The following is a 27,380-nucleotide window of genomic DNA, read 5'->3' on the forward strand; positions in this document are numbered from 1 at the left end:
ATAAAAGTTTTTGACATTTTGATAGATTTACTCATAATAAGGTCACTTTTTTTCTTTTACAGTTCATTATTTGGTACAGACTGTTACAGAAAATATTAAGTTAGTCCAGTGTCTAAATCACTGAATTGCAACAGCCTTGGAACATGATACATTTAGATAAAAATGCCTATGTGCCTCTATCTTCTGTGCCTAGAGTATTACTTCACAATTCATTATTTTCACCTTTTCCAACAAGAGTTTTCAGCACTATATGGTTAAGCACTCAGTACATTCTAGTTCTAACTAGAATTAAATAATAATTGGCAATTAAATGATTTCCAATTTTAATTGCACTCACTGCAAAGCATATTTGGCTGAGTTGAGGGTAGAATCTTGCAGCTGCCAATTTTCACACAATTTTTATTAACTCCTCATTTGTATGAGTAAAGACAATCACATAAGAGGGTACAGCATGTTATCTGTATAACTAAGCATGTTAATTTATGCAATCAAATAACAGCTGAACACAGTCCATTTTCTATATTAAATAATCACAGATACTGGTTAAGTTACAGGTAGCTAACATGCTGAGATCTCACCATGTTTTCTACTGAAAAAGGTGAAGGCAAGATACCAAATCATCCAAGAGGAGATACATCAGAGCATGACACTAAGTATCCTACTGCAATTACAACTCTCCTATGGAAATGTTCATAAGAAATTGAGTTTTTCAATAACAGTTCCTTCAATAAGAATTCTAAGTGAGAAGTAAAACCCATGTTTTAAGTTTCACAGTATTTCCCCACCTTCCTACTCCCCAAGAGGGTTTTTATATGTCATTAAACTTCAAACCATCTAACAAAGAGGCATTGAAAACCATTTTTTTCCATCTTCATTTCTCTCTTATTGATAGAAGCAGCAAAATAATCTGATTTCGAACTTAAAAAGAAATAAAGCAGATATTTAAAAACACTCATACATACATCTAAAGGTTGGCATTTTAGCCTAGATATTTCCCTGATGGGACTTAAGACAAAAGTTGTCAAGAAATGAAGTCAAGCCCATTGAATAGCTATATGTCTGAAGAACTTGGAAGATATTTAAAAAATTAAATTAGATACATGCCTTTCTGTTGATATAGAACAATCAGAAGCAACATTTTTTGAGCTTTTTTTAAAAATATACTAAAAATTACAGTTTTTGTAAACTACAGCCAAGATAAAGACTGTAAAAAAAATTCTTAGAAAGCTTAAGAATGTTTATACAAGCTTCTACAAGTCTCAAAATAAGGGTTTCTTTGTTTTACTTAAGAATAAAAAAGTCAGAGTATGTATTTTTATGCTGTAAAAAGTCAGCATTTACCACTAGATGTTATTATCACAAATGTTAACTGAGGCTCATAAAACATTAAGTAATTAATTCAGGAATAATATATTATTTTTCAGACCTACAGACCTGGGGAAATCATTAATAAAAATAAAATCTTAAGAGCTAAAAAATATAACTCAAGAAGAAACCTTAATATGCTAGCTTCTTATCCCAAAAAATCAATTTTTAAACACGGTATTCTTAGATTACATGAATTACATGTCTGAAAGTAAATAATTTTTAAACAAGAAAACTGCACAAAAGGTTTTGCTTTTAATTAACTTTAAGTAATTCATTTAAAAAAAAACTTCATTGTAGTTGGTTCTTCAAAGTAATAACACCAACACAGATTTCTAGTAAAGGGCCCTCCTATGGAACAACAAAACAACTTACCTCTAAGCACGCCCAAAGGTTAGGTCCTCTCACTTTACAGTCCTGACAAGTGCCCTATTAAGGTTAAACACGCAACAAAAGTATTATTTCATTTACTGTCCCCAGTAAACTACAACTTTGAGACAAAATAGGAAGAAAAATACTGTAAAGTTCAGTATCAAGTGAATAATTTTAAGACAAAAACAAAAGGATATGTTGATAACCAGTCCAAATTTTGTTTGGCTTCATGTAACCTCAAACATATTTTTCTAGTAAAACTTTGTATCTCTTTGAGTTCTCATCTTAAACCAAAAAATGTTCTTCCAAATAAACCATAAATATATATCCTACCACCTGACTATAAAAATCCTCAAAATTCGCCCTATAAATTTAGCATAAAGAGAAATTAAAGAGATAGAGCTTGCAATAACTGCATATTCCTATTTGCAGACAGTCAATACTACCTGCAAACATTTACATGAAAAGATGCAATGTTAGAGAAACATTACAGCCCTCAGCAGCAAACTAACTGCTACACTTTTCAGTTAAAGAATGTTTAGCACCATGGACAGAAAAGAGTTGGCTTTTTGTCACTTCCCAGCTACTAAAATGGCTTATAAGATCTTTCTTTGTTGCATTTATTAATACTAGCTGGAAACCAAGAGAGGCAGTTTCTCAAACTGTGGCTTCTCCACCAAAAAGTGAATTGTTATCCAAGAAAAAAAACCATACATTTCTATGTTATGGTTTCTACTGGAAATCAGTTATATCCATCTGCTACAATGGCAGTGTCTGAAAATACAGTTCAGCATGGTGTCATGCTAACTCTTTTAACTAGTATATCCATTAAAAAAATCACTTGATTTGAAAAACACTGCTGGGAAAGGAACTCTAAGTGTTAAGTACTAAAAGATAGTTTTCCAGTCTTATCAAATCCATAATTTTTAACAAACTTCGTTTAAACCTTATTATTCCGACACAGAAGAGATTTTATCCATAACACTTAAATACATTTTATAAACAATAATACATTACAAGATATGTAGATAAAATAAGGGACCAGAGTTAACTGTGATAGAAAGCAAGCTGCTAGCACTCACATGAGATTTTTGTATCAATTCCTCTTTTGTTATCTCACCAACTGATTCCAAGTGCGGGCAATTGTTGCCAGGCGACGACATTTCAGAGGTTGTATTTTCTGAGATCCTGTAGCAAGGATTTTCAAGACCAGGGAATTATTCGTGAACAGGAGTAAGAATGAATAAAATCTAATTCTTTACAGTAGGCAGTAATATTAGTTATCTACTATGCAACACATACATACTTGAAAAAGTACATTCTTTTAAAAGTGACATTAGCATGAATAACTTTATTAACAGTAAGCCAATAGTCCAAATTAAACACAGCTGACTTCTAAAGCAAACTGATTTATAAAGCAGACTTTTAGGGTATAAACTAACAGCATTCTGAATGCAGCAAAGCTGGTTTGGATTAATTATTTAACTTTCTGGTCTCTACCAAGGCACATCAATGACACAAAAGTCATGGTTTCAAGACTACCTAGAATTGATGGTGGCTTTGACTGTACATTGTGAAAAGGGATCCTATGCAGTACTGCCGAAGTGTGCTGAAGCTGTGAATGCTAAAATGCAGGAGCACGACTTGCTTGTCAAAGGAGAAGGTAACTTTATCTTGGTTTTACTTATTTACAAAGACACATTCTAGATTCAGACATATTATATACCAAAAGCAAACTGAAACCTGTAATTCACATTTAGTACTGAGCACTCAATGAGCTTTTCTCTTCTTTCTGTCCATCCAAGACCTCTGATGCAGACACAGAAACTTATTAGACATAAAGAATGCTAAATACAATCACTTCATCATTAGTATTTTGATGGTTGCAAAAAAAGACGCTTTACAGAAGGGAAATTTAAAAATGAATATTCTTTTTATATAAAGATACTCAGATTTTTACTGTAAGGGTGAGGGAGCAGTGGAACAGGCTGCTCAGAGGGGTTGTCTCCTTCCTTGGAGGTCTTCAAGACCCGCCTGGATATGTTCCTAGGTGAACCTACTTCTGCAGGGGGGTTGGACTAGATGATCTCTAAAGGTCCCTTCCAACCCCTACCATTCCGTGATTTTACAATTCATGCAGCTAAGAACTATCCAAGAACTTTTTTCTGGGTTTGTCACTTGAACAATTACTATTGATGCCTCAGTCTCACTAAAGCCAAGAAAACTTAAGCTTTCTTTGTCCAATTATTACTTGTCCAAGCTATCCTTCCTGGAGGTGTTTAAGAGATGGGTGGATGTTGTACTTAGGAAATGGTCTAGTGGTTGATAGGACTGGGACAAAGGCTGGACTTAATGATCTTAAAGGCCTCTTCCAGCCAAAACTATTCTATGATTCTATGATGCACACTCCCTTATCTGCTTGCAGCCTTTCGCACTGTTATCAACATCCCTATACAATGGGCCTGTGTTTGCTTTGGCAGCTTTAGGTACATTCCTTCTACTATATGATCAATCACTCATCTGAAAATGAAGTAACTCAGGACTTTGACAGCATGGGGGAAAACAAACTTTGCCTAGTAGGCATCTCAGGCACTTCCCAGGAAACTTTCAGTTTGTTATCTTTGACTTGGTCTTCACTTCAATTGCCTTGTAATAAGATCCCTTTGAATCAAGAGACATTTCAGTTTCCCTTGGTTATCAAAGGTTTAGTTGTTTTAATGCGTGTGTATGTGTATAAATAGTCTATATTATTCCTATAAAGATTTATATGCAAATAATATTATTAAAGTATTATATTTTATTTGTACAGGAATAGTATATAATATTTTCTATAATTTAGTAAATATATGGATGGATATATATATACTGGCATATATTTACACCATTATTTAGATATAATACACAATATATTACATATATATATAACCGGTATTCATATACTCAAGTGTGTATGTATATCTTTGAGTCTTATTGAATGTAATGTCAACAGCTGTTCAAGAAAACATTTAAGATCTTCTCACAAGAAGATAATTCAGGATTTTTTTCAAGATTAAGTCTAAATTCTCTTTCCAGACCAATAGTATGCCATTTAGAAAGTATTACTCCCAAACATAAGCTGCAGCAGTATAAGCAGTATTTCCTCAGTGTCTATTTGTAGTCTATGTGAAGTATTGCTGAAAGACACTTCAAATATGAAAACAACAGTTTTTCAGGCCAAACCTCCTCAACTTCAGGCATCTTACCAATTCTGCTTTCAATTGTAAAATCCCTTCTTGGTATAGAAATGGAAACATGAACGTATGTTTCATCTTGCACATTTTGCAAGGTCTGTTAAAAACAGACAAGTAAGTTTCAAATAAAGCCCTGACAACCTTAAAATTCAATTGAATTAATGCTGATTTAACACAAATGCTTTAAAAGACTGGTATAACGGATTAGCCAAGCTGTAGGCTTAATTTTTTTATGGAAGAACCTTTCTGAATGCATTATTCCATGAAATACAAAGCAATGAATAGAGACCTCACCTCATGCTATCAGATTTGTATTTAACAGCTACTCTTCATACCTGGAACTATGCAAATCCAAACCTGCAGTCCTGAACAAACCTAAACCCAGGAGTTCTGCTCATGCCAAATCCTGTTCAGTGGTGCAGTCTGCATCTCTCTGTTCATAATAACCATGGGAAAGACCAAAACACACTGAAACTTGTGTCCCTGTGGATCTAGTCCCTATTCCTGTCCATATGGAGAGCACCCTTTGCAGAAGTATAGTTTATATTATACATTTACCATACATTTACATGTTATTATATGAGCAAAACTGAATGGCCTTTCTTTCACCTTTTGTTAACAAAATTTTTACACATATCTTTCCATCCAACTGTGATAACTCACTGTACTGCCATAACCTTGGTAGCTCAATATACCTAGCTACAGTAACAAATCTTGTAAACTTTTATGTTAAAGTCCAAAACTGTAAAATTAATTTCAAAACCATGACTCACCTTTCAGATAAGTTCTAGCAAGCCCAGGGTAGCCCCTCCCTCGCTCACTGTTCTTCCTCCATTTCATCACTTCCTACTCTATTTGAAAAGATTGCTTATCCTCCTATACTGATTTATCTCACTATCACATCAGCTTTTTCACAAGTTCCTGCATTGTGCTGACCTCATTCAAGAGTCACTTCTTTGCATTTTCAGTAAAATATATATAAATACATATTTTATATATCATATATATTTTATATATAATATATATTATATACTATATCTAATATCTAGAGAGATATATATATTTATATATGTATAGAGAGGCTCTGGAAAGGATCTATTTCACTATTTGCAGCCTTTCTCACAATGCAGAACTCTAAGAAATTGTTATCAAAATGGGAATTCTTAGCCATTATTTATCCAGTGGTAACAAGGCTATTTCTATCACCTTTCATGGACCCTTCAAAAGTATTCCATGGTCTCATAGGAACTTTAGAAATATCACAAGATGAAAAACATACCTACATATACAGGATGCCTATCATATACACATTAGAATCCCACCAAACACCAAGAGAATTCAACTGAATTCTTGGAAACAATCTTAGTTTCATGCAGGGAGCCTAGTATCTCCTCAAGAAACATAACAGTTTTAAAATTATCTCAGAAAACATTTGAGTTATATTTTCATCTGCCTAGTTATAGTAGTTACCACTTCAACTTGAAAGAAACAAGTAATCTATCTTTACTCCATTAATGTCCCTAAATATGGTGCCAGGAGTGACAAAGGGGTGCAATTCCGTATGTGAACATTTGTATGAGAATATTAACAAGCTCTGGAACTTAATTACTTATCATATAAATACTCCTCAAAGTTCAGAAAAAAAAAAAAGACAAACAGCATTCCCTCTAAACTATAGACATCCATTGAAACTAGTCACACATATACAAATTCAGATTTTTAAGATGTACATTTTCTGATTAGTTTTCTACACATTCTTTAAACCTCTTCACACCCTTTAAAAGCTTTACTGTGTTCTTTGATAATTTATTACAGAAATTACTTCAGCATAACAATATATGAGAATAATATTGTTCCCAAATCTGAGAATAGTCTCTTTAGATCAACAAATAGGGAAGATGAACCTTAATTTCACACATTGTTATTTTATACTCTGTTAATCAGAACATAAATCAGAACTTCATCTCCCATCCCTCCCTATTTATACCTTTTTCTAATCTATCAACTCTAAACAAGAGTACCCCATTTTCTTGACAAAATGACACCATCAGCCCTAACTCTGGTAGAAAACTTACTTTATCTATTTAGAATAAGCGCTAGTATTTTCTCAAATAACAGTCAGCTGATGAAGGATCCCTGGTCCTTCAGTCACCAAGAGCCATCCACTCGAGCAAGATTAAATTTTTTAAAGTCACTTTCATTACTTTTTTTTCTGTCATTCATTAAATATTGTTTTCAAAGAGCATTAAAAAATACACGAGTTGAGGGTATATCCTCTAACAGAGGTAGCAATTTTTCACTGTATGCAGCTTTTTTGGATATACAGACCCATACATCCATTTCTTTTGTCCACAACTTTAAATCCTAACTCTAAATCCCATCTTTATGCTTCTAAGGGGAGTTCCTAACTCAGGCTTTCCCTGTGTGCATAACTCCACTGTGATTTTCAAAAAATCATAGAACAGTCTGGGCTGGAATCGACCACTGTCTATCACATCAGACCTTTTTCTTCAGTCATTTTCATCCCTCCTGTGTGGCGATCTCAGCCTGTAGATATCCCAGGTAAGGAAACCAGTAATTTATAGGTAAATTATTGCTTTCAGGAATTGCATCGTATCTATAATGCCATCACTGCATGGCTTTAACTTCAGCAGACATCTGCGGAGGTCGATTCAATGCTCTCTGGCCGTTTCCAGGAGACAGGGAGGCGTATCCGTGCGCCTGCCGCCCGCCTCGCCGGGCAGACCCGCTGGCGCGGAGTGGGGACCCGGGCACCACCATGCACCACCCCGCAGCCCCAGAGCCCCGCGGGAAGAGCAAACCGCATGTAGCGCATCGCCCCCGGCCGCGGCCCCCGCCCAGCCCAACGGCAGCGCGGCGCCCTGGCCGCCCATAAGGCTCTTGCCGCCGGCGGCCATCACCGGGCCAACTCGCGCAGCAGGCCAAGCCACCCCGGACTTTGAGACCGGCCGGCGACACTGCCCGCCTCGCTCCTATCCCCGATCACGGACAACGACACAGACCCACCTTCCCCAACACCAGCAGGACCCTCCCTCTCTTACCAGAGCAGCCGAGCCGACGCACCGTGCGCGCAGCCCGGGGCTAAGACAAACCGCGGCCGGCTTCGTGGCTTACATCAGAGATATTGGCCCGGGCCGGTGCACTCCGTAGCCGAGAGGCTGCGGCACAGGAAGCGAGCGTTACCGAGAAGGCGTACGCCCTAGCCGCGGCCCTGCCGGCCCCTCCTCACGCCAACGGACGTCCACTGGCCGCGGCTGCGGCAACACCGTCCTCCAGGCGCGCCCCGCACAAAGATGGCCGCGCGGAACGTCCCTCTCGATCACGTGAGCGCTGCCCCGCACAAAGATGGCAGCGCCAGGCTCTTTCCCCACTTTGCCCGGTTGGTCGCGGAAGGCTGCCCTGTGTAAAGATGGCCGACGAGGGCTTCTAACCGAGCAGGTCACCCACACGTAGCTGCGACAGAGGCTGCCTTCTGGCCGACCTCGGCTGCTTCTCCCTGGCCCGGAAGCAGATCCCCTGCGGGTCTCCTAGCAGCCGCCGGTGCGGGAAGGGAGGCGCCCGTGAGGGGCCGTGGCTGCTGGCCGTGGTGCCTGTCCCGGTGCTCGGCAGGTAACCGAGGGCGAGGCGCGCCTGCCTTTTCTCGGGCGCCTGCGGGGACGGGGGCTGAGGGACGCGGGCTGATGCACGCATAGAGCCGGCACCCGGACGTTGTACGCTGCCCGTCCAAGGTGCTGGAAGGCTCCCCCGACCGCAGTGCTGCGGATGCCTTGTCTGGAGAGGGCTCGGCAGGGCTGGGCGGAGGTGTCTTCTGCCCCCAGCTACGGGGGTGGGGTTTGTTGCCCCTCTGAGGGCCGCCGAGCACCGTTCCGCGGTACTGAGGAAACGCCCCCGGCCCGGCACAGCCCGCCTGTGGCCGGACATGTGGCGAGAGGGAAAAGACCCCGCCGTAAGACCTGAGCGCTCTTTCATATCGCATCGTGCAACGGTTGCGGTCCTGGATGTTGCGACGAAGGCTTCGGCTTGTATTTGGCACCAGGGAGTAAGGGAGGTGTGCCTCTTAATGGGAGAGGTTGCATCAGGTTATAGTATCTATACCTTTTAATTTGTCTCCAAAAGAAATTACTCTCTGAATGAGAGAAACTTTTTCTGACTGCTCTCAAATCTGTTTTAGCTGGCAAATGTGTTTTTCCAACACTAGTGATCTTAGGAACAGAGTTGTTGCTATGTATGATTTAGAGGATACAAATGAACTGCCAGGTAATAAAAGCAGCTCGAATTCTACGGATCCTTATCCAAATGCATGTCTGTACACAGAGCAGCTGGAAGGAATGGGGCCTAAGCTGAGCAAGCAAATTTGCTGGATTCTCGCTAAGCACGAGTCTTGCCTCTACTCAGAAACATCAATCAAACAAGTATTGTACCTGTTATATGAGAAATTTGAACTTGTAGAAGAATGCTGTTCTGAGCTACTGCGTAATTTAGCATGTATCCTTTATTTGACAGGGTATTCCAGAGACCATCTGTGACTGTTTTCAAGATAGTTCCACTTAATGAGGTTATGGGAGAGAAGGAGCCATGTCAGAAGAAGCTGTTACTGAGGCACGGTTTTCTCTGAAGACAGTAGCTTTACGGGTATTTCATCTTCCCCTTTCTTGGTATTATTCACTTAACCAGGTAATATATGTTATCTCAGTATTGTCACTTTTGAGATACATTTAGAAGTTTATTTGCAATGTTGTACTCTCCCTTCTGAGCTTAATATGAGTTAAATTTGTACAAAATACCTATATTTTTAGTTTATTTTGGACTCTGAAAAGGGTTTTTGTCTTTTTCTGATAATAAATGCTTAGTGCATCATCATACATCTGATTGAAGAGACTACTTTATCTGCAATGTCTGTATTCATTTTGTAACAGCAGAATGATTTTCCTGGAATCAAAGATAAAAATCGTCAAGTTTGGGGTTTTTTCGCCATGAATTTTAAGTTATTTTAAAAAACTGTCATTAAATTTTGAATTACAGTATTGAATGTTGTATCTAGTGACAGGACACGGGGTAATGGAAAGAAGCTGGAACACAAAAAGTTCCATTTAAACATAAGGAAAAACTGTTCTACTGTGAGGGGGATGGAGCCCTGGCACAGGCTGCCCAGGGAGAATGTGGAGCCTCCTCTGGACATTTTCAAAACCCAACTGGATACGTTCTGGTGTGACCTGACCTAGGTGGACCTGCTCTAGCAGGGGCATTGGACCAGATGATCTCTAGAGGTCCCTTCCAACCCCTACCATTCTGTGAACGTAGTCTGAAATACTTTCTAGATTGCCAGTACTATTCACTAAATTAACCTGAATGGTAATTCATTGATGTAAATCAAAAGTCTTTGTTCTAGTTTTTGAGTTGTTCCGATTAAGTGGCACATGACTGAAACAAGACAGCAATTCTTTAAAATGAAGCTGTCTTCTGAAGCTGTTCAGTTCTTTTTGCTGTTTTTATTATTAAGGCTTTATTACTCACAATATTTCCTTTTACAGATGATTTCTTTTAATTTTCTTTCATTGATTTTATAAACTAGTTTTCACTAGCAACATGGATAGCAATCACTCAAATCTAGGCAGAGTACGTTATGGTCTTAGTTTTCAGGCTGACAAAAGCTGGAAGTATTATGAAGCTGATAGTCCTCGACTGCAGGGAATTATAAGATTTGTCCCTAGAGGAACTTTGTGCCGAACACAGGGAGGAGGAGCTGTAATTACGTTGTAGAGATTCAGAGCAGAGAGGTGTTAGTTGCCTATAACTACATGTGTGATAAATGCTAGAGTGAAATAAGTCAAAATTACTTGACAAAAAGTTAAGCCTTCAGTCTTATTCCTCAGATAATAAATTTATTGAGGAGTGAGCCATATTTGGGTGCCATAATACACGGGAGAAAAATAAGGGTTTCTAGTTGGCTGTACAAAATATGGTATAGTACATTTTTTCTGTTCTGTATATTCTGAATCATTGACAAGGATAACTAAAAGAAAAAAGAAATTGTTTATAATTAGGAATTCAAGTAATTAAAAAGAAAGAGCTTTTCAAAGTTGTAATGCATATAAATCTGGAATGAGATAGTCTCAGTCTTAGCTGCATTTTCACCTTTTTTCTGTATTTAGAATACTTTTAAATTCTCACTACCAGATCACTGATTTAAGTTGCAATGTATCCATATCCCTTTTAACTACCATATGCAACTCCATGATTTGCAACTAGAGGTTTCCTTAGAGGTTTTCATTTCACTGTTAATTTATTTATGATCGTATTTGTAAGGAGACAGTTTTTTTTAAATCCACATACAGTTCTTTGAAACTTTAGCTTTAGCATTTCATTCTGTAATTAAGGTTTAAATTTCAGGTATTTAGCTATTAACTCTGTTCTGTGAAATACAGTAGTTCTTGAAAGTATGTGTTTGTGCCGTGGTTCAGGGGTTTCCTTTTCCTTCTGGAATACAATGATAGGGTTTTGGCCTTGGTCAAAATGCAGTTCCACCAAGGACAGAGTTCTCAAGTCAAAGGTGTTTGACTTGTTCATTGCAAACTCAATTCAGAACAAAGCTTTCAATGCTTCTTTAAATGTGTCATGGTTTTGCCCAGCCAGCAATGAAGCACCACAACAGTCTCCCACTCAGTGCACCCCATCCACTCTTGTTCAGACGGCAGAGGTGAGATGGGAGGGGAAAAAAAGATAACCAAGGATGTTGTGGATCGAGACAAGGGCAGGGAGGGCTAATTACGATTCCAGGCAAAACTGACTCCAGTACTTGACTTAGAGAGGAAAGTAGGAAAGTTTGTTCTACTACTTACAAGAAACAGAACATCAACAACAACAACAAAAACAGTAGGGTGATGAGAAAATTACAACCAGCACTTTATAAGATCTCCCTCCCCCATCCCTCCTTTCTTCCCAGGCTCAGCTCTCTGGTCCTGATATCTCTACCTCCTCCCCACTCAATGGCTCAGGGGGGCAGGGAATGGGGGATGTGGTCAGTCTTTCCAGATGGGCTCCCTTCAACAGGACTCAATTCTTAATGAACATCTTTGGCATGGGTTCTTCCCCACAGCTACAGCTTCCATGGCCATAGTCACTGCCCCTGGCATGAGGTCTTTCACAAAGTGAGTCAATGTCCCTGATGTGGGGTCTTTAACGAAGTGCAAACAAATCTCAGCTTCACCAGTCCTCTCCGCAGGATGCAGGGGAGTCTCTACTCCAGCACACCTCCTCCTCTCTTCCTTCACTGACCTTGGAGTCTGCATGGTTGCTTCTCTCTCTCCCAACTCCTTGCACCACCACCAGCCAGAAAAGAAGAAGGGACAGAAGAAGGAAGAAAAAGGAAGAAGAAGGAGGAAGAAGCCTCCTCTTCCGGCTTCTTAAAAAGTGATTGTGGAGGCATCTAATTGGCTCAGTCTCAGAAGTGGGTCTGGCTCAGAGCTGGGGAGAGTTTCAAGTAACTTCTTACAGGAGCTATGTTTACAGCTCCTTTCCCCTTACCAGAAATGGCTTCATGTCAAACCATGACGAAATGACACAACTCTGATAGTATTAACTAATTGCACAGTAATCTGGGACTGACGGAGTACAGTGGTATTCCACGTGGCCAATTCTCTTTTGTATGAGAAAACATGTTACAGAAATAACGATATTAGCCCCAAGGACTGCAGATCTGGATTTCTCCCAGCAGTCTGTTTCTCAAGCAGCATAGATTTCCTAAAGATTTTGTGGATGTGGACACTAATTTCCAGTTAAATGGCTCATTTCTTTGTATGACTTGTCACTTTTATAAACTTTTTTAATGACTCTTAATTCCAGTTGCTTCTATATGTGGTTCTTATTTGCTAATTTTAATATCTGTAAACTTATGATCGATCTACATTCAAAATAAAATGTAACAAGGGAAATACGTTTATGTTCTTCCCAAATTGAAACACCATGGAAATGTCAGCTTTTGGATACTTCACCTTTCCACAGTGCAAGAAATAGTCTAGATTGAAGGGTGAGTTTCAGTCTTTGCTGTTAGAGAATTAATCAAAGCCCTGCATTGTCCTGACATGTAAAAGAATTCTTTTAATCAAGAAGTTTGTCTGTAGGTAAGTCATTTACTTAGATCCTCACACATTGTGGTTTTTGCAATATACCTGACAGTTCTTGGTGCTGCAGTATGTATCTTAGTGCAGGCACTCACTTTGTTGCATCGGCCCCTTTGGAAACTCTCTCACCTTATGGCCATTGCAAATTTTGGGAAGTAATTAGTCTATGTGCTTACTCAGAGTTAGTTGTTTCTCAGGCTGTGTGAGAGGAATGTCTCATCTCCCTCAGGTGAGCTATAGACTAGACTGGACATACCAGGAGGGTTAGGGGAAAGTTAGGAGTTAAGAAGTGTATGTTTCCAATGAAGTCACACTCTCTTATTTTTCAGATAAAGCTTTCCCCTGGGCTAAAGAAACTTTTCACAGTAACAGCAGTGAGTGCAATATCTCTTATTTTTCTGGCCCATCACTTTAAAAGAAGACGTGGAAAGAAAAACAAGAAAGTGCCACCATGGGAACCAAGTAATCTAGTGTTAGAGTGTACCAAAGCAGCTGCATCAGAAAAAGGTACATGAAGGAACTGCCAAGGTGGTTTTTGTTTTGTTTTCTTGGAGGGGAAGCAAAAGGATTGTCTGAGCATATATGTGCATAACATACATCCCAGTAGTAAAAAACCCTATTTTAATGCTGATTAGGTTTGAATTGTTAAAGTAGAAATAGTGTAAATTAGGAACAAAATTAGTGTCTTGTAAACAAGCTGGTCTTGCTCTCAAAGGTGAAGTTTTAGTCATGAATTTAGATTAAAATTTTTTTTTAACAATAATATAATAAGAATGGGGTTTGTTCTTGGGGATATACCTCAATAGTGATAAAAGCAGATGTGAGATGGGAAACTGATGGTCAAATGCATGGTTATTCTTATAGACTGTTCTAATTTTTAGTTTCTCCTGTAGAACTGTAAATAAAAGAACAATGGCTTCTAAACTGGATTTCACTGAAAATAATAAATGCAATTCTTGATAGATCTTGCTAACAAAAGATATATTTTGAGTTTGTAGCAGCTTTAATATCGTGGTATCTCTTAGGTTCTAGTTGTTCCAGTAGTCGGCAAAACTTGACTCTTTCTCTGAGCTCTGCCAAGGAAAAAGGATCTCAGTCTTGTATCTATGCAAATGGAGGACTTTTCAGTAAATACTCTGGTTCGGTTCAAAGCCTGGCCTCGGTAAGTAAAAAGTGGTTTAAAGCTCTTGAATATCTGTTAACTTGCATTGAATATGCATCTAGTGGTTTCACTGAGATGAAACAACTTTCCTGAAGAGAAGACTAGAGATGCTGAGAAGGCCATTGTAAAAAGTTTCTAGGCAGATAGCTTGGGTGTAGTGTACTCTAGCAGGAATGTAGTTTTAAGGATATACTTCAGAATTTCTTTGGGTGTTTTTTTTAAGGTTCAGAGTGCCACCTCTTGTCACAGTTGTGCTTGTGGCAATTCTAATTCCTGGGATAAAGCAGATGAAGATGATATTAAGCTTGTCAATATTCCAGTGACCACACCTGAAAATTTGTATTTGATGGGTAAGTTGTAATAAGAATATTCAACATCTGCATCTACCAGCAGTGAATGTGAACATTATTGGTTTTATGGCAAAGTGACACAAAATGTTATTGTGATTTTTCTTTCACAATATCCTGTTGGCTTGTCTAAGCACATCTCCATAAAATAATGAAAACTTACTTGATCTTAGTTTTCCAAAATACTTTTTTTTTTAATTCCTATATTTGTAGTAGTAATCCAAAATTTCTTTTAAAAAGTAAATAGGAAAAAGTACATTGAAAATTGTTGCTGAAATCACAGTGTGAACTTTTTTATCTTATTAAAAAGGCAAATACTTTTTTTTTTTTAGACTGGTAATTGCTGTTATTTAAAAAATTTACATCTCTGCTATGATCATGGTTATTAGCTACAGAGTTTCCTGCAGCTCCAAAATATGGATACATATAGAAGCTGTGTGTTTTGGTGGAATAGAGTTATTCCTGATGTCCCCTAGGTATGGAGCTTTTTGAAGAAGCACTGCGGCGGTGGGAGCAGGCACTAACTTTCCGTAACAGGCAAGTTGAAGATGAAGCAAGTTGTGGCTCCATTAAGCTAGGAGCAGGAGATGCAATTGCGGAAGAAAGCATAGAAGTGAGTATATTCAATCTGTAATCTAATGCCTCTGCCCTGACAATTTGTTGCATTTTGGTACCTGAATCTTTTAAATTTCTAATTCAATTACCAAAATCGATAATTAATTCAAATTTCAATTTAGTGGGATTGCATTTAAAGAACATCTAAGTTTGTTCCTCTTGTTTTGTTTTGGTTTTTTTCTTGGTTGGTTGGTTACTTGGAAGAGGGAATTAACATTATTAGGTTTCTGGCAATTGCTGTTTCATCACTGTTTGCTTCTGTATGGTATTATTCAGCTACCATATTAGTTCTTGGCACAAAACTCCTTGGGGCATCCCTTTATTTTATGGCTAAGTGAGAAGATATATTCTTAGCAAAGGTAAAGGTCCTGGGAAAGAGGATTAATTTATAAATATTCATAAATAATGTGCCTGAGCTTTATTTGTATTTCTTCTATGATTCTTTGTTCTTATGAATTAAATGCTAAAAAATATTTTGAAATCAGCATAAACCTGTGTGGCTTTCATTATTTCTAGTGCAGTAAACATCAGAGATGATTCTAAAATATTTTTAAGTTTAGATTTATTTTTATTTTAGTAAATAAAATATGTGTATGTTTAGAAAAGTCATGTGTATTTTGGATGTTGAAGTATTCATCTGATAGTGTCCTTGTGTGGTAAGTAGAAAATTAATGTGACATGGTTTGATCTTAGAAGGCTTAATGTTCTTAAATTTTAAAAAGGAATCTTACACACTATAAGCAAATAGAAAATCTTCTAATGTCTGTCTTCTTTCAGGATATCATTAGTGCTGAATTCATTCATAAGCTTGAATCCCTTCTTCAAAGAGCTTATCGTCTTCAGGAAGAGTTTGAAGCCACCCTTGGGGCCTCTGATCCTGCTTCTTTAGCTAATGATATTGGTGAGTATTCCTATTTTACATTTTTATTGCTTGTAATAGTGACTCTTGAGGGGAAGTCACTGACATATCCTCTGAGTGCATATCTCACTGAGTATTGATATTCATATATTAAATTTATCAGTAAAGAAACAGGAAAAAAAATCAGATTCTTTACATTATTATGTAATCTTTGATGTAGTGCTTGTATCTTAGTTAAGAATGGACAGGTTTTTTACCAAAAAAAACCCCCTACAAAACTGAAAAACAAACCAGAAAGATGTAGTTTGAAACAGACATCCATTACCAAAGCTCTTATCTCTGGTGGCTGACATTGATCACAGTCCTGAGTGACTAAAATCAGGATGTTAAAATGGCAAATATTATGAGTAGTTGCTGCTACCCATACTGATTAAGTACAGATAGTTTGATTATATTTATTTAAAGAGTTAAGATGTTCTTAAAGGCTAATGCTGTTGTACTCTTTCATAATTAAAGATCAGGCATTTGATCTCAACTATCGAACTTTAAAGGCAGAACTTGTTCTAGGCTTTATTTCATCAGTAGTCTTGTTTACTGGGCTTCAGCCTGACCGGCACAAGGTGGCAGTACTATCATCTCTTAGCCTCTGAGTTGACCTGCAATGACTCAGTGGAACTCTGAGTAAGGTGGGAATTAAATTTAGGTCAGAGTTAGCTTTCTTACGTATCTACATACACCTATTAATGTAATTCTTAAAGCAGAAGAGTGTTTGAATGTTTTCTTTTGGTATCTGATATTGTATACCCATTATTAAATTAGTTTACTTGTAATTTCTGTCTTCAAGCAGTATTAATAAAATGGTGTTCAAAGGACTCAATGTGTATAGTTATTATTTTCCTTCATTATCCTGGACCTATTTTAAATTGACATTCTATTTTTTTTAGATGTAGTAACTGTATTCTTGTTTTTCAAGAGTGTTCTGAGAATTTAATTCCTTTTAAATGTTTTTTATAGAAATCACTTATCTCATGAATACATATCTGTTATTTTATTGTGGATTTCATTTGTGCTGGCCCAGATGAGTAAGGAAAACAAATAATGGCATGGTTTTAGTGAGCAGTTTTTCGCTGCTCAGGACTGAGGGCTCTTTCGTCATTATCATGAATTTGTGACTTGAACAGCAAGTAATATATTAAAGAATGCTTCACTTTTTCAGAGTGTTTTAGAGCAAAACCCTAAGTACATAATGTGCAAGTTATTATTATCATTATTATTATTATAATCATTACCACAGGGCATGTTTTTGTTCAATATTCAATATAAAAATATTTAATGACTCAAAATTTCTTCAGATAATTTACTTTCCTGTAGCATATGACACCGAGTGTAATATATGAATATTTGAAGTAGGATGTTTTTGAGATTGACAGGTTTTTGGTAAGTTTCCTGGGAGAAACAAAAAAGTATATTTGGAGAATCCTAGAGGCTCTCTTATGGATTTATTCCTACCACCACTTCCTATGGAAGTCAACAGACTTTCCTTTACTACCCCAAAATGTACATGTTAACATGTGATACTTGCTTTGTTTCAATTGTATTCAAAGCTTTGTGTTGATCTTTTAGAAAACACACTAGAATAAATGTTAATCACTTTTTTTCTTCCTTGTGAAGTAAAAAAAACAGGAATGGAAAGTTTTGAGAGCCAAAAGAATAAGCAAGTACAAGAAAATTAGGAAATCCCAGTGGCTGAAAGAAACAAAGGTAGTAAAACATTCTTCACTGAGAGTAATGTCCTACTGCAAAATACAAATGAGAGTTCTGAACAGAAATGGAAATGAAAGTGTCTCTGCTCTGCAGGAATGTACACCACTTGTGGCAAGAGGCAGCATCTGTTAAATCAGAATTGGTAGCACTGGATTATTTATACCCAAAACTCCTTAAAGAATCTAGATAAAGAAAGCATCCTAATCCATCATTCACTAATCTTGGAAAGTGGAAAATGTTCCAAATGAGTGGGAAGTCTCCAATTTAGTTAAAAATCATTACAAACAAATGAACAACCCCAAAACTCTAACACCCAAGTTATCATGCCTCTGAAATAAAATGGTGCTGTTAATTTGTGGTTCTGTTACCACAGGCAACATAATAATGCCAGTTGATACTGTTTCATGGTAGGTAGCTTTTCCTGGGTTTTGAGATCTGCAATTTGGGGGATTGATACAGCGTATACTAGATGATGATAATTAACTCACCAACATGAATATTTGTTGTCCACTGTCAAGGCAAATGTTTGCTGTCTAGGGAGTATGTTTGATTAAATTCTGTAACTTTATCAACTATGTAATTGATGATGAAATCATTAGCAGAGCTGGATGTTAAGCAAAACAAATGATCACGTATGGCATTCAAAGCACTGAATTAATGAAAAGGAAGGGTTAGTAATACTGATCCAAATGATCTGTTAAAGTGGTTACAATCTAACAAATTGCATTTGAACCCAGACAAGTATGGATTGTACATCTAGATGAGAGAGTTTGAGAGAAATAAAGAAACATTAGGGAAATTATGCATCCCAGTCAGTGTAAGTTCTCAGCACAGTACTGTAGAAAAATGTCCATTGCTAATCTTTGGCTGTGTGAAAAGGACAGCATCAGCACAGAGGCAGAGATATGATCTAAGGCTTTTATGGATTTAGAATACTGTGTCCGGTTCTGTTGTTCATATTTCAGAAGATATGGAAATACCAGACAGCTCAAAACAAGCCATAAAAGTGGTCTATGTTTTGGAAAAATGGCTAATATGTGGTTTAATTTGTGTATATACAACTTATTATTGAAGAAAATACTGAGAGGTCACTTACTTTTTCTGAATAGCTGCTTACACATGGAAAATCTCTGTAGTCCTGGGGCATTTGTAGACCTTGTCATCAAAGTTATAACTAGATCCATTTTCTGATTTTTCAAATGAAACAAGTTAAGTTTGGAAGTAAGTTGCCTCTGAAGCATGCTTAGAGTATTTCAGTGATTTAGACAAAGATTTTTTTTATGCTATTTTGAGGAATGTTTTTTATTTCTTTTTGAGAGGAAGAGACCTGGGTATAAATGGTCATTGTGGTCTTTCTGGCATTTAATAATTTCTTCTTAATATTTCTGTTTTTTCCTTCTTTTCTGGGCCGTGGAGTGAACAAGAAAAAGCTTTTGTTGTCTTTAATAGGTTCCTAACACTTGCAGCTTGTCATTAGAATGCTTATAACCAGCTCTATGCATCAGGGTTTCAACTGTTGACCCACAATAGTAATCAGAAAATGTTTTACACTGTTTTTCCTTTGATACACCTGATGGTTAGATATAGTTTGTGTCTTCCATTTTCTCCATCTGAAGCACTTCTGATGAGCCACAGCTGGAGACAGGGCTCTGACAGATGAACAGATGGTATCGTGTTATTAACAGAGTTGCTACATAAGTGTCTCTCTAGCATTTCTTATTCAGAAGCCCAGAGTTACAGTGAGTTCCGACTTTGGATGGGAAAGAAACTTGCAAAGGTAAAAAATTCAATCCAGTCCTGGTTTTCAGCTTTCTCTGCAAAATCCTCCATCAAACTTATGGGGCTACTGAAATCACACTTTGCTGTACTTGGCTACTAGTCACAGATCTTGCTGCTTCCCAAAATGTATAAATGTTACTCTTCCCAGATCATCATTTGCTTATTTAAGCAAATTAAGATCTTAGTGCTGCCACTGATCAGTCATACCACAAACTGGCTTTTTGCTTTGTGATCTCACGTACCTAGTTCAAGTTGGTCAGCATGATAAACGATTTGCTGAACAGCTTTGAGAAACAGCCTGCTGGAGGAGACTGTGGTAACTTGCTACATGGGAGAGTCAGAAATGAGTTACCTGTGACCCTCAATACACTAGCCTGTCACAGCAACCACTGTCTTCAGTGATGTGGCCTGAAGTGCTTCTCTTCTGGCTGCTGTAACAGATAAAAAATAACTGTCAGACCAGGCAATCATCACTTGTAGTTGCATGCTGTAGTCTAATTGCCTTTTGTTTGATTCTGGTTATGTAAATTGGCACCTCCAAATGCCTCTTTCCTGGTTATATGTAAATTGAATATTGAATAGGAATATCTGGAAGAGAAAATATGTAACTTTCAGTAGTGCAAGAGATGCAGATATAATTAAATACCTTTTCTCCCTGTCAGTAAAATTCTAATAACAGTAAAAGCAATAATGAGGAAAAAAATGCAAATAGTAATTTTCAACTCCATGCACTACCAGTGAGTTACAAACTACATATACAGCCCTGAAAAAGACTTGCATTTTAAAAAGATAAAATCATAAACCACAATTATGTTCATTATTGCTGCAGTGAACGTTAGAATTATCACATAAACCAGCAAGACAAAATAGGATTTCTATAGCAGAAGTATTTCTGGACATGAAATTAGAACAAATATGTAGGGCTAAACTGCTGTTGTTTCTATGCTGATCCTTTTAGGACTGTGAAACAACATAGGAAGCCTAGAAACAGGCTTTCTTGAAGCAGACGTAAGCTACACTGAATCAGGAAGAAGGCAATTGGCAGAAAACTATGAAATAGAATATCCATCTTGTTATTTCTGAGTGGTGAATGTGAGGAGGTAGAGGGTTAAAAGCTTCCAATACTTTCTGTAGTAAGTATTTTTTTAAAGGTCTTTTCTAGTGGACTGAAATGTTAGTCGAGCCAACTGCAAAGGAATGCAAAGAGTTAGGAGAGAAACAATAGCTTTACTTACAAGCAGAATTGCAGGTCAGAGGGGAAAATTCTCAAATTGTAGGGCTGATTGTCAGTTTTCTATTCCTAATACTTCATGTTCTTATTTTGGTTTCTACCGTGAAAAGGAATGCTGGCACTCAAACTAATGGTCACTTGTTTATGCTGGTCCTTAAACTTTTTGATAATAATATTAAAGCCTACCCATTGATTCCATTTTGATTTTCAAATATTTGTTTTTATATTGATATGAAACAAATTAATTATTTGAGCTAATGCAGTAAAAGATCTCTCACAGAGGTCTGTGGTGTTGGAAGGTTTGCCTGTTTCTTTTTTTAATTTTCTTCTCACACTCAAAGATATGCCTGGCATTTCGGAGAGAATGAGCACAGCCTTTAACCGAGTGACAAAACTCTTTGGAGAATATATTCGCATCTTAGAAACCTTTTTACCAGCAGCTTTTAAAGCAAAAATATAATAATCTTTGCATTGAAAACTTATTTTTATATATTCTACTAACAGTCTTCTCTAATGTTTTTACTATCCATTGATGATTATCTAGGGCCTGTATTTTCCTTCCTGCCTCTGAAATGTTAATGGAAAGTTTTCGTTGGAGAGTTATGTTTTATTTGGTTATGCACAAGATATCTTTCCGTTTATAATTCTCAACCTCTAATGAGGAAGTAAGCAATTTGTAGTAATTCACTTGGATGTGTTCTAGTAGTTCATGCTACGAAATAACTTCAAAGTAGCATAACTTTTTATGATAGCTTGAAAACTTCTGCTTGCTTTGTGTTCCTTGAAGATGAATTTGCATTAAATGATTTCTTTGGTTCTTGGAGAAGGACAAAACATTTTTTTCTAGTGGCTGAAACAGAACTGAAATGAAAACAAGAGAAAGCAATAGCTTTTTCTTTAAGTGTGGAAATATATTCAGCCCAAGAAATACTCTTATAAAGGAAGGAAAACAATATTACTAAGTTTGAGGAGAAGAACAGAAAAGTTATTCCAATCCTAGTTTGAAAACATGAATGCATATTTTGAACATAGTTTAGCTGTAACAGTTTGTGGAAGTTCAGTACCTGCTGAAGCTTGCTGCATTTTACTGTAAGGTCTCTTGTATTGCAGCTTATTGCTGCGACACCTTATTTCTCAATATCTGTCTCACAACAGATACTGAAAAGGCACAGGTTTGAATTGGATAGTATGTCTTCTGCTATCAGTAACATTTAAGACGTTTCTTTAAATGCATATTTATCCAATATTAGTAACCCTTCCATTCTAAATCACCTTCAGTAAAATTCTTTACAAGAAATAATATTAAATAGCAGAGTAAGATGAGTAGTTAAAAGTTCAACTTAAAACTGTAGATAAAAATGTTTCTGCAAATGTTGTGTCTATGAAGATACTTATAATGCTTATCTTTCTCAGTGATACTCTTTAATTTTGGCAATACTACAGTAAAAGCAAAACCAGCATGGACCTACAGTGAAGTTACTGATGCTAAAAAAGATTAGTGTTTTATAATCTATGTGTTAGTATTTGATAACATGGAGTGTATGTTTGTATTTATCTTAAAAGCTGAAGGTTAGATGCTATTTTATTGCATAGTGAAACAGATTAGCTGAAATCTTTCCAGCAGTGGCTCAAGATGAACTATTTTGCTGTACACTGAACAAGCACTGGAGAATGATCACTTATTGCATGCTAGCTTGGGGGGTGATATGGATAGAAATTTATGAAAACACTTCTACTAACATCAGAAAATGCATCTGTTTCTGATTTTTGAGGACCCCTGTTACTGTTTGTTCAATAGCTTTGCTTGTAGGTCCAATCATGCAGGCTATTTATACACCTTGTTGCTTTTCCTTAAATGGCACCCGTGAAACCAGTCTTCTTTCTGTCCACACCAAAACTCCTGTTTAAGCCCTCATCTCTCTCACTTCTTGACTCCTGTCATGTTCTCATATCTTGCCTTGTCCATTTAACAGTCCATGTGCTTCTCCCACATGGACTTAACTGTTGTTTATAGAAGTCACCTTTACCGATTTTTCTAGCTGGGTTACTTGGTGTCCTTAAGCTGTCTCTCTTCTTCAGGAGCTTCTCTTCAAATGAACAAAGCTAATCCTCCTTTTAGCTCTAAAGGCTGCTCATAATTGAGCCACAATCCACCTACCTGATTTCATTTCTCAGACTTTGTTTAGTTAGCTCTTCCTGTCTTTCCCTGCTCAGTTTTCCAATCACAAAATCCATCTGCTGTTTCTCAACTGTTTCTGCTTACTCCTTACAACATGTGAGCAGCTGCAGTTGTCTCTTTCCCCAGATCTCTTCTTAGCATGGGCTTTCTGATACCAGATAGTTACCTGGGCAAAGTAATTACTTTCTCTCTATTTTTCCTTTTTTCTCTGCCCATAAATTTTAAATCACTGATAAAAAGGGGGAAACAGCAATATATGCAGATAGTGCCTCACAGTACTACTCAAGTAGGACTAGTGAATGCATGCTCTATTATCTACGTGGTTATCACTTAAGCCACAACAGCAAACACACATGACTAACACTACTTTAAGGGCACATCTTTGAGTATTGCTTTTGCGTCTTTTTTGTTGGCCATTCTAGTGCTTAGCCTTTCCTAGTTGTTTTTAAACCTTTTTTAAAAGTGCATGCATATAGCTGCATTTTGTGTAGAGAAAAGTTTTCATTTTCTCCACACATCAGAGATTGATTTAATAACCACTTGCCTTCATTTTTAACACTTTTGGAAAGTAGTGAATGGAATAAGTGGAAATAACCTTCCAAAGGCAGGAAGTTACTTTTTCTCCTCTTGCATGTTCTTGTGATATATTCTTACCAAGTTATAGTTTACAAATTCTTTTTCTTACTAAAAAGGATGTATATATGCTTAACTTGTATGTGTTTATATACATTGTGAGTATAAATGTTCCAGAAGCAGGAAAAGTCATGGGAAACAGATGGCAAGTTGTGAGAGCAGATAAATGTCTGTTTTTCTGGCTGGAGTATCACAGTGTGAGGTTATATAAAGTGATGATCAAGAACATGTTTTGGCCTATAGTGTTAATTCTTGTTTTAAGACTGCTACTAAAACAATTTAGTCGTACATAAAATTTTATTTTTAAGAGAGGCTTGTCTGAAACAACCTTGGGCAAAACAACAGAAGGGGAGCCAGAAAGGGGTGGGAAAGATACAGGCAGTAGTGGTGCAGAGTTGGAAAAAACTTCAAACTCTCTTAGCTTGGTAGCTCAATCTTGGAAGTGCAGAAACAACATTCTGAGCTTTTCTGATTGCTTTTGAGCACAACAGGAAAATGAAACGTTGACAGAATCATATCAAATCAGGAAATGTAGCTCTCTGCACTATAGTTCTTTTATTAATTCAATAGTTCAGTTAGGACTAACATAGATAAATTTGTGCCTGCAATTTATTTTTGAGGGCTTAAAATGGAAACATTGTGTCCATGTGCATACATACAAAAGCTAACAACTTTCCTTAACTGATGTCTACTGCCTTCAAAATCTTGCTGCCCTTTCGGTAAAAACCTCTGACCCATCAGTCTGGCATAAATGATTGTAGTGTGTCTACATAGCACTGTCTTCAAAGATTGTGTTTTACTGGGCTTGTTATTTAGAACCAGCAATAGCCCATCACTACAGCAATGTGCCTTTGAGTGTTTTCTTTCCCTTTTGATAGCTCAAACTAAACTTCCTGTTTTTTAAATAAATTACTGTCAAATCTCCAAATCTTTGTGGGATATCTGGTCTGTGCACCACGTCTCACCTTACCTAATAGTCCTGTTTGTAGCAATATGCTGTGGTGTAGCTGATTCAAGAGCACATGTCGATCACACCAGGCTTTATTTTCTCTGCTGCTATTTAAAGCTGCCCTTGTTCTACATGCACATACGCTGCAAGTATTTAAAGGTAAATGTATACCTATTTCCAAATAGCCTAAATTATGTACATTCTTTATTATTTAAACTTTCCTTTATTTAATTTACCTCAGACAACTAATATATTGACTAGAAAGCAGCTTTAACTACATTTGTTTGAGTAGCTGCTAATCACTGTCAAGCTATCTTCCAGGGTCAGGTTGCACTAATCGTTACTTACATTATGGTTCAAGTATGAAGTTGTTACTTCATTTAGCAACTTTATAGTGCTGTTTAATTTGGTTTTAATTATGGTACCTGATGTTATTTAGTAGACTGAACGTCCAGAGGAAGAACTCTTCAATCCAACTTTTTTCAGGGTTCTTATCTCATTCTTTCCTACTCGCAGGAGCAAGTGGAATGCAAGCAGGCCCCAATCAGTAGGACACTTAAGATATTCTTTAAGTCTTCTTGTTTAATGTTAAGCATGTGTCTTACTAATTTAGGTTCTTAAACCGTGTGCTGTGTGCAGCTGGGTTTGCAGAAGCTAATCACATTCCTGGAGTCTGCAGAATTCTGTAAGACAATTCTGCTCTGAAATTCAGGGGAAGGCTATGATTATTATACTGCTTCTGCAGAGTTTGCCTTTGTCAAATATGCTGGAGTCTCCATTTTGAATACAGAATCCAAGTGTTAGTTCACATTAAATTTATATATTTGCATCTTGTTAATGTTTATTTCACTGAGTATTACCAATTATATCTTTGGTTCTGTCTTTGTGTTAATTCTGGGGATAGAAAGGCATCAATCTTTCTTTTCTATTACTGTCTTCATATGTATAAGTGGAATTACTACCTTCTAGACAGTGTTTTTTTCTTTTAATGGAAGAACAAATCAATATGTGGATTCCTTTCTTCAATCTGTTTCTCTTACTTTGAAATGTCAGCATCCTTGAAACATAATATACCAGCTGAAGAAAAACCTTTCCAGCAATCTTGTGTTTAAAATCTTACTTGAAGAGAGACATGTCGAATGATTCCATACCCTTGTGCTGTGTTCAGCAAAATAGTCTATATGCTATCACACTCTTTCATTTCACTCTTTCTTTTTTTATATAATTAATTAGGAAACTCTGTAAAGCAACAAGTTTCAGGAGCTGAGCAACAGTTGCTGATTATTCTTGTCTTATCACTGTGTGTGCTATTGTGCGCTCTTCTCCGATGTGATGCGTGGTGGGGAAAGTCGAAAGTGGCAATGAACAGCTTTGGAAAGGAGCAAGGGGTACTACTAGTAATGGACTTGTTTAAACATCTTACTCCAAGTACCCACTGATTTCAATAGATTTATACAGATGTAGTAGAACTGAGGCCAAAGGGATAAGTTCACTTACCTTAGAGACCTCTCTGAAGCCTAGCGAGAAGACTGTTCTACCTAATCTGCTTATGTAGGGCTATGGTGCAGGAAAGGAATGAAATCATCTACTGCTAGATGTCTAAGCCTCAAAGTTAACCTTGTACTTCCTTCTGTAAATATGACCTTGCATTTTTAATCTGCTTTGCATCACAATAGGTTAACATACTGTCACACTGAATATGGCTGAACAGACCATTCAGTTGTCACTAGAAAGTGTCTGAGCAAAAATAGTGTTAGGTTGTGCTTGTTTTTAGGATGCAAAGAACTAAGAAAAGGCAGTGACGTTCAAACCTGATGACTATGGTATCTGGCAGTCTTCACAGGGCTGTGCTGTAAATCCCCAGTGGACAGCCTATGTTTTAAAATAAGCAGCACTGGAATTCGAACTAGATTCTGCTGTGGACAAAATAGATGTGATGCTTTCTGAACTACAGGAGTACCCCTATGAAGAGGAAACAGTGACAACTTTGTGTTGCATATCCAGCTAAACAAACTTTGTTCAGATTAGACAGCTGAGCAAACTAGATTGCCAAATTTTCTCTCTCAAAGTACAGAAACTATTATCTAATATCTTAAACTTGAAAACAGGAGGGCAGTCAGAAAGAAATTCTTCTGTAATCAGGGAAGATCCACTGAATTTTAGGTTCAGGGTAAAGAGACGGCAAACCTGTGTAAATGTAGAACCTTATAATGTGCAGTAATGAATAAACAATGTTCACATTTTCAAAAAAAGAAAAGCTGTGTAAGAGGGAGGAACCTAATGGTGACATATAGTTTACACTGGATATACATCTCAAGTCAGTTTCAGGATCATATGTCTGTGTCTGCTTGAGAGAATTGAACAGACCATGCTTTTATTTTGTGTTTACTAAGCTGATTTCTTAGCTGTGAGTACATACAATGTGTTAGTTCAGGTTACAAAATAGACATTAGATGGTGCTCTGTTTTCTTAGATTTCAAATTTTAGCAATCTACTGCCACATATGTTTACTCTGCCTCTTCCTTGAGGTTTGAATTGCAGAGTTCCTCGTGGTAAGCACTTTCAATTTTGAGATTTTAGTTTTATGATAAAGCACGCCACAATGATTCAGGATCAACTTTCAGAGGTCAGATTCTTGACAACAAAATTATATTTCTAGCCTTTCAATAATTTATTTGCTTAAAAAAATTGCAACTATCAGAAAATATTCTAGTTCAGTTATGTTGTTTAGCAGACGTGAGTCTTGAAAGAATC

General features: G+C 37.1%; 2 protein-coding genes across 9 annotated transcripts in view; one reads left to right on the forward strand and one right to left on the reverse strand.

Annotated features, from left to right (window-relative positions):
• USP33 (ubiquitin specific peptidase 33) overlaps positions 1 to 8,449 on the reverse strand; it is a 46,203-nt gene extending 37,754 nt beyond the window's left edge. For 2 of the 6 annotated variants that reach the window (XM_062003360.1, XM_062003355.1), the window contains exons 1-3: positions 8,103 to 8,446; positions 2,820 to 2,925; positions 1,741 to 1,794 (exon numbers count right to left, since the gene is read on the reverse strand). In XM_062003360.1, coding sequence (XP_061859344.1) covers positions 1,741 to 1,794; positions 2,820 to 2,925; positions 8,103 to 8,104 — 162 coding nt within the window. In that variant the 5' untranslated portion in view covers positions 8,105 to 8,446. Of the gene's footprint in view, positions 1 to 1,740; positions 1,795 to 2,819; positions 2,926 to 8,029 lie in introns of all 6 variants that reach the window. The other 4 variants (XM_062003359.1, XM_062003356.1, XM_062003358.1 and 1 more) reach the window with 3 other exon arrangements.
• The window catches only part of MIGA1 (mitoguardin 1), a 37,583-nt gene continuing 18,285 nt past the window's right edge, over positions 8,083 to 27,380 (forward strand). Inside the window, exons 1-7 of one of the 3 annotated variants that reach the window (XM_062003368.1) lie at positions 8,083 to 8,597; positions 9,492 to 9,620; positions 13,438 to 13,615; positions 14,134 to 14,270; positions 14,494 to 14,620; positions 15,094 to 15,230; positions 16,010 to 16,133. In XM_062003368.1, the coding sequence (XP_061859352.1) occupies positions 9,564 to 9,620; positions 13,438 to 13,615; positions 14,134 to 14,270; positions 14,494 to 14,620; positions 15,094 to 15,230; positions 16,010 to 16,133 (760 nt within the window). In that variant the 5' untranslated portion in view covers positions 8,083 to 8,597; positions 9,492 to 9,563. Of the gene's footprint in view, positions 8,598 to 9,317; positions 9,401 to 9,491; positions 9,663 to 13,437; positions 13,616 to 14,133; positions 14,271 to 14,493; positions 14,621 to 15,093; positions 15,231 to 16,009; positions 16,134 to 27,380 lie in introns of those variants that run through there. The other 2 variants (XM_062003366.1, XM_062003367.1) reach the window with 2 other exon arrangements.

This window comes from Colius striatus, chromosome 10 (assembly GCF_028858725.1).
Source record: "Colius striatus isolate bColStr4 chromosome 10, bColStr4.1.hap1, whole genome shotgun sequence".
Lineage (NCBI taxonomy): Eukaryota > Metazoa > Chordata > Aves > Coliiformes > Coliidae > Colius > Colius striatus.